Source organism: Hemiscyllium ocellatum, chromosome 2, assembly GCF_020745735.1.
Source record: "Hemiscyllium ocellatum isolate sHemOce1 chromosome 2, sHemOce1.pat.X.cur, whole genome shotgun sequence".
In the NCBI taxonomy this organism is placed as follows: Eukaryota; Metazoa; Chordata; class Chondrichthyes; order Orectolobiformes; family Hemiscylliidae; genus Hemiscyllium; species Hemiscyllium ocellatum.
Window position 1 is genome coordinate 34,421,120 of NC_083402.1, and position 15,764 is coordinate 34,436,883.

At 40.4% G+C, this 15,764-nt stretch overlaps 1 protein-coding gene across 3 annotated transcripts in view; it reads right to left on the reverse strand.

Annotated features, from left to right (window-relative positions):
- Window positions 1-15,485, reverse strand: part of tent2 (terminal nucleotidyltransferase 2) — a 97,468-nt gene extending 81,983 nt beyond the window's left edge. For all 3 annotated transcript variants that reach the window (XR_009645967.1, XR_009645968.1, XM_060843516.1), the window contains exons 1-4: window positions 15,407-15,485; window positions 9,559-9,693; window positions 4,359-4,472; window positions 2,452-2,644 (exon numbers count right to left, since the gene is read on the reverse strand). Coding sequence is in view for 1 of the 3 variants with exons in the window: in XM_060843516.1 (XP_060699499.1) it covers window positions 2,452-2,644; window positions 4,359-4,472; window positions 9,559-9,656 (405 nt within the window). In the remaining 2 variants the exon portion in view is untranslated. The remainder of the gene's footprint in view (window positions 1-2,451; window positions 2,645-4,358; window positions 4,473-9,558; window positions 9,694-15,406) is intronic.
- Between the last annotated feature and the right edge of the window lie 279 nt (window positions 15,486-15,764).

The following is a 15,764-nucleotide window of genomic DNA, read 5'->3' on the forward strand; positions in this document are numbered from 1 at the left end:
TATGAGGAACTCCCATTAGCTCCTGGGCCAAGGTGATACTGATACTACTACTGCCACTACAATAACAAATGTTCCTTTGTGCTAAATAGAACTTCAACTAGTTGGAAAATTTCCAGCAGTTCTCACCAAGTTGAAAATTTGCTTGGGCTCCTTGATGCCACAATCATTTGTTGCTTTGCTGTCTAAGGCAGAAATTCTTAACTCATCTAGAACCGTTGTGTTTGGATCTTTTAATTCATACATGGGAATGTGGGCATTGCTGGCTGGACCAGCAACTATTGCCCATCCCCAACTATCAGAAGACAGTCAAGAGTCAACCACATCGGTATGGCCGTAAGTAGGCCAAACCAGGTAAGGACAGTAGTTTCCTTCCTTAAAGGGACATCAATGAGCCGGATGGCATTTTTCCGGTCAATGGTTTTATGGTTATCATTAGACTATTAATTCCAGATTATTTTAAAATTCAAACTTCACCATCTACCATGGTGAGATTCAAACTTTGGTCCCAAAACATAACCTGGGTCACTGGACTAGTGTTCTAAGTGATATTACTACTAAGTCCACGCCTCCCTGTCAGTTTATTTTAATATCGCCAAGTGGTGCTGTTTAAATCAAACTGTGTTTGTGAGCATATTATTGCTATGGAGTGCTGCTTGAAAATACTGTCAAAAACATTTTCCATCACCTTACTGACAAGGAGTAGCCGGATTGGTTGGTAAAAATCAAAACAAAAACTGCAGGTTGTGAGGAAGGGTCAACTGAATGAATCATTAACTCTAATTTCTCTCCACAGATGCTGCTAGATCAGCTGAGCTTTTCCAGTAATTTCTGTTGCTGATTGGCTGGTAAGTGGCCAGTTTGACTTGGTCTTGTGAACAGGACAGACATTGACAATTTTCTAAATCTTTAAGTGCCTGTTTTATAGATGTACCAGAACACCATTTCTTGATCTAGAGCCTTTGGTGCATTTAATACATTCAGCCATTTCTTGACACTGTGGGAAATCTGAGTCAAATAGGCTAATTTGGCACCAAACGTGGTTTCAGTCTGAGACACTAACATGTTGGACTGATGAGGCATGACTACAGAGCTCTGATCTGATCCATCAGTTGTGGGATTGATTGGTTATCAATCACACTCTGTTTGGCACACTTTTATTCCTATACAGTAGCTTCACCAGGTTGTACCAATTTTAAGTATGCCTGGTACTGCTGCTGGCATGCCCTCTGGAACTCTTCCTTTCAGCTAGGTTTGGTGATGTAACTTGTTGGCAATGATAGAGAGGGGTTATATTGGGCTGAGATTATAGATTGTAGTTGAATACAATTTTGCTCCACTGCATCTCATGGATGTCCAGTTTGGAACTGATCTTCTGAACCTATTCCTTTTGTCTCAGTGGTGATATCATACAACACAAGGAAGTATATATGGAGTGTGAATACTAGATTTCAACATAACTACAACAGCATGGTAGTCACTCTTACCGACAGTGTCATGAACAAATGTATCTGTGGTATGTAAATGGATGAGGGCAAGTTCAAGTTGGTATTTCCCTTTTTGATCCTCTTATCACCTGCTGCACGTTCAGACTAGTAGATATGTTCTTCATGACTCAGTCATCTCAGTCAGTAATAGTGGCTGGTGGCTACTGAAATTTCTCACACAAAGTACATGTGCCTTTACCAGTCAGTGTTTATTTGAAGTGCTATTCAACATTGAGCGGAACCGCTTCATCAGCTGAGGAAAATGATAGGTAATCAGCAGGTTTCCTTTCCCATGCCGAACCGGAGGCCAGTAGAAAAGGACATACCCACTGATGGTAATGTGGCTACTGAAATCCACTGTAGTTTTTGGAAAAGCAAAACGATGGATTGTACATAACTAATTCATGATTTGATGCAACCTCTTGCATACCCTAAACAATATGTTCAAATTTAAAACAAACAAACATACCTTAGGTTTATGTAAAGTGTAAAATGCAGTATGACACTAAGCTGTCTATAAGACCTTGCTAATCTCATCCAAAACAGATACTACACTTCAAATAACTAAGCGAGTCAAAAGAATTGCAACACTATCCAAGAATGCAAGTGGCAATATTAAATTGAAGTGCTTCCTTGTCCTTGAAATATTCAGTCCAATAATAAACAAAATCTACTTTTGAACTAAACAGGGATTCCAGTTCTGCCTGTAAGCTGAACCCATCGACAGATGAATGTGGTTCTAAATACAGTCCTAAGCTCATTTAAGAGCAGAACTTCCTTTTACAATGCAACCTGCAAAATATTTCCTGTGCCAATATTTTATTTACATTCAGTGCAGAAAGTACCTTCTTCTTTAAGCCTTCCAAAATGCATTTGTATTTCCCATTTGGTTTAATAAAAGCAGTGCATCAGCAATGCTATTTAATGTTTAGTAAACAGGTCACTATAATCTTTAGTGAATCAATACCTTATCCCTGGCCACTTGTAGAGTATTCTGTGGGTGATCAGTGAGTGGAAGCAGAGATGAAATTCCAGGCGATGGAACAGAATATCTGCGGTCAACAACAAAAGGCACTGAACTGCCAGATGGTCGAGAAGGTGGTGACTGAAACCGCTGGCGTTTGACGTCATAAGGACTAGTTCGCTCATCACTCCTTCGTCTGTAATACAGAGGAGATTGCTGTGCATCAGGTTATTAATACCGGTGTAAAATTAAATCAACATAAGACTAAAATATAAAACTCAATTTGCATTAATATGAAAGCTAGAATGTATTATTATTTAGATGCGGTAAACTTGAATTTGAAACCAATGTTGATAATCCACCACATTAATTGGAGCTAGTAGAACTAGAATAATTCACGCTGTTATGAACTAGGCCAAACCACCTGAAAATATATCAAAGAGACTTTATGCGATTTGATTGGTCATACTACTAGACTTTAAGCAAAACACACTATTTTTACATTAAGGTTGAAATACAAATTAAAAGAAAGAAGAATTGGTGTAACTTTAACTCTCTTGGAAAACTGTTCCAATATAGTAACATTCCATAAACATGTCCTTGGCAAAGGCAAATTCAGTAAAATAGATTGCCTCTCATGCAATATTCTTCAGCCCAAGCGTAAAGAACACCAAGAGAAGGTTTTGGCAGAGAGACAGAGTGAACTCAAGTGTTTTGCATGTAGCAGGATGAGACATATGGCGGCTTTCACAGCCAACTTCAAAATTTCAACAACTGAGGGCTAAACTTAAACCCTGGTTCTGTGGGAGCCTGACTTAACACATCCTTCTTCTATTGTTCTAACTTTAAAACCGCAGGCTCACAAGCTGTTTACTTTATTGACTTGGGAGACACAGCTGGTCACCTCCTGCCTCAACTTCTCTTCATAAAAAGGCAAGATGGCTGGAGATCCTCTGCTTTGCCTGCTTTCTTTTCTCCCAGTTCTGGAGGCAAATCCTGGAGCAGCAGCTGAAGGCAGCTAGCCCTGGAGCAGTAAGTCCCAGGTGGAAATCAGCGCAAGGGGAGACAATCCTGGAACTTATCTTGGAGCAGCTGAGTGCCAGTTCAGAGTGGACTAGAGGGTTGGAGTGGAGCAGGGATGGCTGTTGGACTGGGGTCTGGTGCTGGTGCAGACCATGTGCAGAGGTCCTGTGCTGAGACGCTACAAATGTAATATTTGTTTGAAATTTTTTGACCTGACTGTAATGTCAATCCTTTAACTTTGTCTGATTTCTAACTTTTTTCTTAAACTCTAAAGTAATGAAACTAATTTTTATTCTTCTTTTGTATCCAAGATTTGTACCTAGGTACTTGTACCAAAGATGGCGTCGTAAGAGGCAGACATTGTGAAAGTTTTTCATTGTACTTCTACAATGGACTACACATGACAATAAAGGATATTCTATTCTAAAATACACCTCTTAAAGCCTCCGTGTCATCACAATGCTCAGTATTCAAAACTAAAAACAAGTTTCAGAAATAGAGGTATCAGTTAACTTCTCTGGCAGGTCACATCGTTCTTCTCTCACTGAATATTATTTTGAAGCACATTACATTGTATATATTCACAATCTTCCAGTTAAGACATGAAAAAGAAGCCCTCCCCGCTGTCTCTGGCTGATGCAAAAGATCCCATGGCATGAAGAGGTATTATCCCTCATGCTTTGGCTAATATTATTCCTCACTTAACATCATACAAGAATGTCATCTGGTCATTAACGTTTTGCTGTTGTCATGTGAATATTTATTGCTATATTTCCAACATGCTTATACCTCAGAATTACCCAGAATCCTTCAACTGAAGGCACTGTATTTCTTAATAAGCATTATAAATTCTTAAAATCTGAAGAAAAAGACTAAGTGGGACTTACTTCCTTCCGACATTATTGGGCAGACCCGGTGAAAAAGTAGGGCAGGCACTATTTAAAGGCCACACAGCTGATGGCCGTGGAGTAATTACTCCTGTTAGGATTGTACCAGAAAGGCTGAAAAAACAAAATAAATGATATTTAATAAAACTCATTAAATCAAATTTATTTGCATGATTTATAGATTGTATAATTCCTGAAACTGGTGAGGCAACAAAGCTACACAGGTCATCAGTGCTCTACCAGTGATAAAATGTGGCATCAACATACCCAATCCCTTAGCAAAAGACATCTATTATCCATGTTGTGAAAGGTAACAAAAAAAAATTCTAAAGATATCCTCTTGGTTGCCAGGTTGAGTTAAACTTCTGATAGGTAACGAACCAAGAGTGTAGTACAGAATATTGCAATACTACAGGGGAACAAAGTATTAAGTATCATTTCTTTATGCAAGCCCAGTTGTTCTGTAGGAAAAGTACTTGCCACATTCCATAATTGCACAGCTTCCAACATCTCTCAGAGCAATGCTGACTTTCTGGGACAAGCGTCTACATTTTTCGAGATACTAATACGCACAAAGAAAATAAACGCATACTCTCATACAACAGAATATATATCACATTGTTCATTTTAGTGATATGCAGACCGCCTTTGTGGCTCAGCATTAGTATCCTGTGAATACCACTTGTGTTGGTAATGCAGTGTAGTACTTGACTAATGCATTATATGACGTTCAGTGCCAGTATGATACCAGGCTTGTAAGACTGGATGTTCCAAAGATTGGTGGATCGTATCAAACAATAAATCCCTTTGACTGGTCACAGTAACTAAGATACTCAATGTATTCAACCAGGTTTGTTCGCAAAACTCAGTGTCCAACATTGGACATGACTCTGTAATCAAGCAACATTTGTTGTATAGTCCTGAGGGTGCAAAGAATGACACTGACAACTGACTTAAGGTTGTCATACAAACCCGCAGTGTGGCACGCTTGCATGACTGGAAGCTACATGTGCAAATACACTTGGCCCGATTCTTTGCAGATGGAAAGAACATGTAATCACTGTATCCGTTTGAATTCAACAAAATGGGGAAACAGCCATTCATGGCTCATTTATCAGGGTAACGCCCTGGACAGTCATTCTACTTGTCTGGAAGTCTACCTAAAAATCCTACGGTTAACATCAATCATTCACAACTGCACTCTCCATGGCAAAATCTCTGCCAATCAGCATTCTGTTCTCATATATTATAAATGTTGATTTTCCTTTCAGATTGGTATTCTTGCAAGTGTTTCAATGAGTGCAAGACAAAAAGTTTCAATTAAATTGTCTTTTTTCAACAAAACTCAAGTCACTGAGTCAGAGTTATACAGCATGGAAACAGACCCTCCAGTCCAACTTGTTCATGCCTACTAGATACCCTAAATTAATCTAGTCCCACTTGCAGCATTTGGACCATATCCCTCTAAACCTTTCTTTTATTCATATACCCATCCAAATGCCTTTTAAACATTGTAATTGTACCAGCTTTTACTACTTTCTCTGGCAGCCTGTTCCATACATACACCACTCTCTGCATGAAAAATTTGCTCCTCGGTCCCTTTTAAAATTGTTCCCCTCTTACCTTAAACCAACGCACTTTAGTTTTGGACCCTACCCTGGAGAAAAGACTTAGACTATTCACCCTATCCGTGCCCCTCATGATTTTATAAAGCTCTGTAAGGTCAACTCTCAGCCTCCAATGCTCCAGGGACAATAGCTCCAGCCTCTACTTATAGCACAAATCCTCCACCCCTAGCAACATCCTTGTAAATCTTTTCTGAACCCTTTCAAGTTTCACAACACCCATCCTATAGCAGGGAGGCCAGAATTGCACACAGTATTCCAAAAGTGGCCTAACCAATGTCGTGTAAAGCTGCAACATGACCTCCCAACTCCCCCTCCCAGGACCAGCACGGTGGCACAGTGATTATCACTGTTGCCTCTCAGCGCCGGGAACCTGGGTCTAATGCCCACCTCAGGCGATTGTCTGTGCGGAGTTTGCACATTCTCCCGTGTCTGCGTGGGTTTCCTCTGGGTGCTTCAGTTTCCTCCACAATCCAAAGGTGTGCAGGTTGGGTGAATTGGCCATGCTAAATTGCCCATTGTGTAGATGCATTAGACAGGGGTAAATATGGGGAACGGGTCTGGGTGGGTTCCTCTGCGGAGAGTTGGTGTGTGGAGTTGTTGGGCCAAAGGGCCTATTTCCATTCTGTGGGGAATATAATCTCATCTATATTCAAAAGCACTGACCAATAAAGGCAAGCATACTAAACGCCTTCTTCACTATTCTACCTACCTGTAACTCTGCTTTCAAGGAACTATGAACTTGCATTCCAAGGTCTCTTAGCTCAGCAACACTTCCCAGCATCTTACTATTAAATTTATAAGTCCTGCCTTGATTGCCTTTCCAAAATGCAGCACCTCACATTTATCTAAATTAAACTCAATCTGCCACTCCTCAGCCCTTTGACCCATCTGATCAAGATTCTGTTGTATGCAGAGGGAACCTTCTTGCTGTCCACAAGTCTCTGACAGGTAACCTTCTCCGCTTGGCACAGATGAGTACTACCAAAGTACTAATTGCATACCTAAGAACTAGATTATTATACACTCAAAATACAACCTTTATGAATATTGACTGGTTATTTACATTTTACAGATAGAAGTCATGAGTATCTCCTAAGAAATACTAGGCAAACATAAGTTACATGACTGTTAACTATCGAGATAAGGCTAACAGATTATCTTGCTCCATCGAGACCTTTTCTTTCGAGAAAGAAATCTGCATTCCTTATCTGGTCTGGCCTAAATGTGATTCCAGACCCTCAGCAATGTGTTTGACTCTTAATTGCTCTCTAAAATGGCCAAGAGACCCAATTCACTCAAGGGCATCTGGAGATGAACAACCAATACTAATCTTTCCAGCAATTCCCTCATGCCACACAATTAAAAAATTTACTAATGGGTGCAGCTATGTTGTATCCTAGTTATCCTTTTCAGGGACAATAACTTTCACAACAGCTTCCAAAATGCACACTCTAAACTTAATTGATGTAATTTTCTTAATATGCTCCCGTATTTATGCTACAAGAACTTAACATTGAAACATGAGCACTCACTGGGAGATCTTGTAAACTACCAGTAAACAGAAATCTCTCAGTATGAGCTAAAGCTGTTACTAAAAAGAAGACCAATGGAACACTAAACCAAACTGCTTTAACCATAATTGCTTTCACTTTGTTAGTGCATTACAAAATCATCACCACCCTCTGATAAATTAGTGTATTCCTAACATGAGTACATGACGGGGACTGCAATACTTCAAAAGCCGACAATTCAACGTTATCATTTCAGTCAGGTAGGTAGGTGTCACTAGATAATGCTGTACACTTAGTCATTTTCTATTCCACATAGTACCTACAATAAACAAAAAAAGGCTAAATTTCTAAATTGCACAACTGAGGAATGTACACTGAAAAAATGCAGCCTGAGTCATAATTCTAGCAGAAAATCGGTTATTACTCAAATGACTGAACATAATGAAACAAAGCATCTTACAATTGTGTAATGAAATTCATCATTTTGTGATCATTTTGGTTATCGATGAAATCTGATTTCCAAGATAATTCATCGTCGTAGTGGTTCTGTTCGCCGAGCTGGGAGTTTTAGTTGCAAACGTTTCGTCCCCTGGCTAGGAGACATCATCAGTGGTGTGGAGCCTCCTGCGAAGCGCTTCTTAGATGTTTCTTCCGGTATTTATAGTAGTCTGTCCTTGCCGCTTCCGGGTGTCAGTTTCAGTTGTCCGCTGTAGTGGTTGGTATATTGGGTCCAGGTCGATGTGTTTGTTGATGGAGTTTGTGGATGAATGCCATGCCTCTAGGAATTCCCTGGCTATTCTCTGTCTGGCTTGCCCTATGGTAGTAGTGTTTTCCCAGTCGAATTCATGTTGCTTGTTGTCTGAGTGTGGCGCTACTAGGAATAGCTGGTCGTGTCGTTTCGTGGCTAGTTGATGTTCATGTATGCGGATTGTTAGCTGTCTTCCTGTTTGTCCTATATAGTGTTTTGTGCAGTCCTTGCATGGTATTTTATAAACTACATTAGTTTTGCTCATGTTAGGTATTGGCTCCTTTGTTCTAGTAAGTTGTTGTCTGAGCGTGGCTGTTGGTTTGTGTGCCGTTATGAGTCCTAAGGGTCGCAGTAGTCTGGCTGTCAGTTCTGAAACACTCCTGATGTATGGTAGTGTGGCTAGTCCTTTTGGTTGTGGCATGTCCTCGTTCCGTGGTCTATCTCTTAGGCATCTGTTGATAAAGTTGCGCGGGTATCCGTTTTTGGCGAATACCTTGTATAGGTGTTCCTCTTCCTCTTTTTGCAGTTCTGGTGTACTGCAGTGTGTTGTGGCTCTTTTGAATAGTGTCCTGATGCAGCTTCGTTTGTGTGTGTTGGGGTGGTTACTTTCATAGTTTAGGACTTGGTCTGTGTGTGTTGTTTTCCTGTGTACCCTTGTGGTGAATTCTCCGTACGGTGTTCTCTGTACTATCACGTCTAGGAATGGGAGTTGGCTATCCTTTTCTACTTCTCTCGTGAATCGGATGCCTGTGAGTGTGGCGTTGATGATCCGGTGTGTTTTTTCTATTTCCGTGTTTTTGATGATTACGAACGTGTCATCGACATATCTGACCCAGAGTTTGGGTTGAATTTGTGGTAGGGCTGTTTGTTCTAACCTTTGCATAACTGCCTCTGCTATGAGTCCCGAGATGGGTGATCCCATGGGTGTTCCGTTGATTTGTTCGTATATCTGATTGTTGAATGTAAAATGTGTAAATATACCAACCACTACAGCGGACAACTGAAACTGACACCCGGAAGCGGCAAGGACAGACCACTATAAATACCGGAAGAAACATCAAAGAAGCGCTTCGCAGGAGGCTCCACAGCACTGATGATGTCTCCTAGCCAGGGGACGAAACGTTTGCAACTAAAACTCCCAGCTCGGCGAACAGAACCACTACAACAAGCACCCGAGCTACAAATCTTCGCACAAACTTCGAATAATTCATCGTCATTGTACTAAAATATTTGAGATTCAAGTCACAAAATACAAAGCCAGTAAAACAATTAGAACATAAGATGATCCATCAGTAGAATCCTGCTGCACTCACCTTGCATTCCTGAAGTTGAGAGCATTGATGATCTGTTGCTGCGAAATAAGAGCTGGAGAGAAGGGGGGACGACCCACATTAGGAGAATTTGGGAACATACTCTCCTTTACTTGAAGTGAACATTTAATCCTTCACCTAGAAAAAATATACAAAATGAAAACATTTGTACATGCCAGTCACATAAATCTATGCCTTAGATAACTTTACTGAAACAACTAAAGTGTTAATCAAGTATAAATGAATTTGAGAATGGGGAGAGATGGAGAGAAAAATAAAAACACGAGATGAAGCTTTTAAGGTTTGTGAAATGGGACAGAGATTCCAATGCAGATGATTAATTTAAGAATTCAGCAAAGCACAGATAGAAGTTCACCAATAACAACCAAACTTAATGAGTAAGAATCTAGGGGCAATTTATTATCTAATTAATTAAAAATACAAGTGAAATAGAGCTGAAGCTTGGAACTCTGAACAAACAGAACTTTTGTGAGAAACTGAGATTAGAATTGTGTGTTGGAACTTGAGAGAATCCTCAGTGGTCTGGATGACAGGGAGGTCAAGAGTATTTGAGAATCAAGTCCTCAAGCTGATGAAAGACTTCAACAGCAGGGAGAAAAAGGTAGTACATAGGAATGGGAGATTGCAATGATCTCGGTGACAGACCAGTTTATGTGACTGAAACTTAAATTAGTCAAACGCAGTAGTTACATGCCACCTGAGCTTGAATTGCAGCCAGAAGTGTGTCAGTGCTGTCAAGTGTCAAACAAGGTAGCTTCACTTTTGCAATTTGGGGAATTTGACTTGAGATTAATATCTGTAACTTCCTGATGATATGAAATAAGAAATCAAGAGAAAGCAGCATGAAAAGTAAATTCTGTGGAGAATGGAATGGCCAATATTATCCACTTAAGTAGAGATTTAGGTGGAACAAAACATTGCAACTAATAGGAAAGGTAGCAAAGTTATTTATGATGCTAGACCAGTTAATCAGAGTCTAGATTAGAGTGGTGCTGGAAAAGCACAGCAGTTCAGGCAGCATCCGAGGAGCAGGAAAATCGACGTTTCGGGCAAAAACCTTTCTGAAGGGCTTTTGCCCGAAACGTCGATTTTCCTGCATCTCGGATGCTGCCTGAACTGCTGTGCTTTTCCAGCACCATTCTAATCTACAATCTGGTTTCCAGCATCTGCAGTCATTGTTTTTACCCAGTTATTCAGAGGACTAGACTAATGTTTTGGAGATGTGAGCTCAAATTCTTCCAAGTCAATGGAGAATTAAGTTGTTAATTAAATATATCTGAACAAATCCCATGCATTTGGAATTGCTCTTAAAAACATAATTGATTCACAACTGCCCTTCAACAAAGAAATCTGATGTATTTACTTCCATCTGGTCCAAATCTGACTCCATGCCCCAAAACAATGTGATGATGCTTTACTGCTCTGTATTCATTAGGTGGTTGACCATCATGTATTCAAGGACAATAAATGTATCCATGTAAACACACAGTGTGGTGGATAGATTGGTAAGCATAAATAGCTTTTTCAAATATACAGAAAATAATAGAAATTTTGTAAACTATGGCAAGAACTGGGTACTTAATATTCACAGATACCAAGTGCTTAGAAAAAAGTAGGGATTCAAGAAAAAGCGTGAGACTGAAAGCATTTATTTCAGAAGTAATTTCAATACAGGAAAGAGGACATTCTTTACAACCACGGGCAAGAATCTATTTGGTTCGAGCTGAAAAGTACAGGGACTGTGCTCATACCACAGGGAGTGGTACATCAAGATAATCATCTTAATAATTATCAACTAATCACCTTAAACATATGAAAGGAGGAAGAAATTGTTTGGCTCCAGGAATTTGTATTTGCTGATAAAATAATAGACATACTGGTTCCTCTTAGTCTACCCAAATAGTTACATCCTCAAAATCTTGAGAGAACCTGACAAATAAGACTTCTCTTTATGCTGACTTCTTCAAGTCATACAACACATTTCTAAGTGCAAGTCAGACTTCTCTAATAATAGGTGCGAGCATTTCCCCAATGGCTGACATCAGGCTAACCAGCATATACTTCCCCATTTGCCACTCTCTTAAAAAGCGATATTACCTTTGCCAATTTCCAATCTGATGGGATTGTTTGAGTCAAATGAATTTGGGAAAATCATTGCTGGCACATCCATTACCTCTGTAGCTCTCTTTTCTAACCATAGAATAAATGTAGAAATTTGGACCCCTAGTGAACAGAATAGACTTGTAATGGTATTGTTCTATGGAGTATGTAGAGGCAGTAATGTCACAGTTCATGTGCATACACTTCTGAAAGTGACAGAGCATCGTCGGGGGGGATGGGAGATTTCTGGAGAAATTTAGTAGGTCAGGCTTGATCCTCCGGGTTCCTGGACTTTGTAAATAAAGGAATGGATTATCTAAAAACATTGTAAGATATGCTAAACCTTTATAAAATAATGCTTAGGTCACATTACATTCTGGTCATTACACTTTCAGAGAGTGTTCTTGAAAGGATGCACAGGAGATGTACAAATCTGTTTCTAAGGATGAGGGATTTTTCTACAAGATTAGCTGGAGAAGCTTGGTTCTTCACATTGTAACAGAGGGGGTTGAAAGGAGTTTTGATACAATGTATCAAATGATGACAGATTTTGATACAGCAGACAAGGAAAAGCTATTCTCATTAGCTAATGCCAGAGACTGACTGGACATGAGTTTAAAGCCTTGGACAAGAAATACTTAGTGGATGCGTGAACGAATCTTTTAACGCAGTGAGAAGTAACTGCCTGGAATGCATGGACAAGAGTGCTTAAAGTAGGAAAAATGATTTCAAAAGGAATTGGATAGACACAAAGGAAGTATACTTTCTGAGTTACTACAGTAATGGGACGGACTCGCTGCTGTAAACAGCTGGCAGGATACCATGGGCCAAATGGCTGCTTTTTGCATGATTATGATTCACTAAACCTTGCTAGTGACTCTGATACACCATGAAGAAAAATAAACATTGCCACCGCAGATCTATTTTTCACAACATCCCTTGTGAAATGCTGATTGTAAAAATAGCACCAATGGCAAACATGATTAATTTGGGGACTGATATAGAATAAATATTCCCCAGTTGCTCATTCATTATTAAAACTATAATTTGACATGATTCTGAAAAACAATAATGCCATCACTGCAGCTACAACTAAGTGCACTGAGTTACACCTGACATTTATTGCTCAACTAACCACAGTAAGGTGTTGCCTGTGGGCACAAAAGGCCGACTTCTTGATGCGCTGATAGCAGTTTGATAGAACTCACTGGCTTGCTGGGACCAGAATCACATGCCAATCAGACTGGCTAAAGACAACTGGTAAAGGACAATAGTGCACAACCACCACACTACTTCCACACCAGAATACTAGTAACATTTGACAATCAGCAAAAGTTGAATGAATGCTTCAGTTCAGCAAAAAGCTAAAATATTCATATACAAGACAGCAGAATCAAAAACAGTAAATGCTTGAAACATTTAAAAGATCAAGCACTATCTATAAAGGAACAAATGAAAAGAACTGCAGATGCTGGAAATCTGAAACAAAAACAGAAATCGCTGGAGAAGCTCAGCAGGTCTGGCAGCATCTTGAACACAGAACATTACAGCCTAGTATCGGCCCTTCGGCCCTCAATGTTGCGCTGACCTGTGGAACCATCTATTCTACACACTATTCCATTTTCATCCATATGTTTATCCAATGACCATTTAAATGCCCTTAAAGTTGGCGAGTCTACTGCTGTCTGTGGAAAGAAATCAGAGTTAATGTTTTGAGTCCAGTGACCTTTCCTCAAAACTTCCCTTCCACAGGGAACAAATAAATTAATTTCAGATGTGACCTCCTTAGAAAACATTCAGTCCTCTTTTCTTTCCAAGGAGCCTGCATGTTCTGCTGAGCTTGCTTGTGTTTGTTTAATTACTCAGTGCATTAATTGACAGCTTCGACTCTTTCTGGTATTGCCTAAAGCTAGCTAGACACCAGGGACCCAGGTTCGATTCCAGCCTTGGGTAACTACGTGGAGTTTGCACATTCCATTTCTGCGTGCATTTGCCAGGTGCTCTGGTTTCCTCCTCCAGTCCAAACATATGCTGGTTAGGTGGATTAGCCATGCTAAATGCAGGATTACGGGAATGGAGAAGGTTGATCTGGGTGGGAAGCTCCTTAGAGGGTTGGTAAGAATTAGTGAGCTGAATGGTCTCTTTCTGCACTATAGGAATTCTATGCCCCGATTTGGACAATTCCTTATTCTTCTTTAATTACTAAACAGGGGTCTCTACCAAAACCTGGTCACAGTTTAGCATCTCAAAAGAAAGAGACATAAAACATTAACACTCCTTTGGGAACATATTACCTGCTGCTTTGGTCTCTAGAATCTGCATGAAAACTAAGATACAAGCTGGTACCCAATGTTTAGGCTATTAACTCATCTGGCTATTAGCTGGCAACAAATTATAAGCAAAAGAAAATACAGACCACCAGATTTGGTACTGAGAAAGAGGTAGATTCAACAGTGCACATGTTCATGGATGTTGATTTCTAGTAAGCATCCCTTGATTACCATGATCTCGTATCAAACACACAAATCTTTGGCACTGCATTTGTCCTGTATTAAGGTGAATGACACAGAGATGAAATTTTACCAAAAAATGTGTGGTGTGGCTGAAAGTCAGAGTTCATAACCAAACGAATCTCAACTATTCATTGTGCTACAGTAAATGGTTAGGTACTTCAGCTGGAAGCAACAAGACATGGATGAAACATTGCACCAGTACCAGGAGACAACAGAGAAATGCTAAACAAAGCTATTAATACCAGCAGCCCGCGACAACAAATTTAACTTTTATCCCATTTCCAAGAAAATCATTTCACATTCCCGTGCTCAAAAAAAACTTTGAATCATTTCCAATTAAAATCAAAAGGTACTCAACATATGTTCATCGACAGAAGTTTTATTTAATTAGGAAAAACCTTAAGGACAAAATAGTTTCCACTTTATTGTCATTGTATTATACTTAAAATAAGTGTGACAGTATTTACACAAACGTTAAGATAAGGCCTTAAGATCCATTCAGAAAATGTCCTTTCGCTCTGCTTACTGTCTTACAGTGCAGTTATTGAAAACTATTCCCTATGGTTTTATGGGTATGCTTATGCTGGGAGAAAGGTGAACCTCAAGCTGGGGTTTGGATGTCAAGGGGGGGGGATAGGAAGAGGGGGGGATAGGAAGGGGGGGGGAATAGGAAGGGGGGGGGAAATAGGAAGGGGGGGGGAATAGGAAGGGGGGGTGATAGGAAGGGGGAGAGGAATGGGGGGAGAGAGGAAACAGAGGTCACTCGAAGGCGGGGGGGGGGTTCACTCGAAGGCGGGGGAGAAGAGGAGGTCACACACACACTCTCTCTCTCTCTCGGTGACTGTTTGGCCCGAGCATATCGAAGCTTTAAAAAGCTCCGATAACGGACATAAGACAGAGCCGGGAACCGAGGTCCCACTGACTTCATCTCCGGTGAGTGTGACCCTCTACACTCCAGGTCACTAACCCCACAAGGCCGACCCGCTGCCTAATTTACCGATTTAAAATATTTTAAAAGAAACGTTGAAATGAACTTCCAACATTGTCGAGCGGGCTCCGGTGCGCGCGCGCGGGGGGGGCGGGGGCGTGAGCGCGGCTCAGTCACCCCGAGGCCCGCGCGCCAGCTCTCCCCTCCCACAGCCCGGTCTTCCACCGCCGTTTCTTTCCTTGAACCCATTCCTCATCATCCTCTCCCACATTTTTAGTGAAACACTCACCGAGTTCCTGTCCTCCCCGTTACTCCCGACGTTTTCATTTTTTTGTTGCGGAAGGTCCGTCTAGAGTCTGTCACCTACAACTTCCGAGTCATAGGTTACACGGCCTTGTTTCCGGCTCTTTCTGAGAGGGGGATGTGAGGAGTAATTGGGGCATTTCAAATCATTGCTCTGTTTTTCACATTACCTCATCAATCATTGTATTACATCATTAAAATTAGCTGATTTTTTGAATACTTCTTGATTGAATATCTGGAATATAAATATTTTTAATACATTTATAATTTTTCCTGGTGATAACTAGTTACTTTTTTTTGTTCTTCGTGCTTGTGGGTGATTTGCTTCAACTCCAATTCCATTG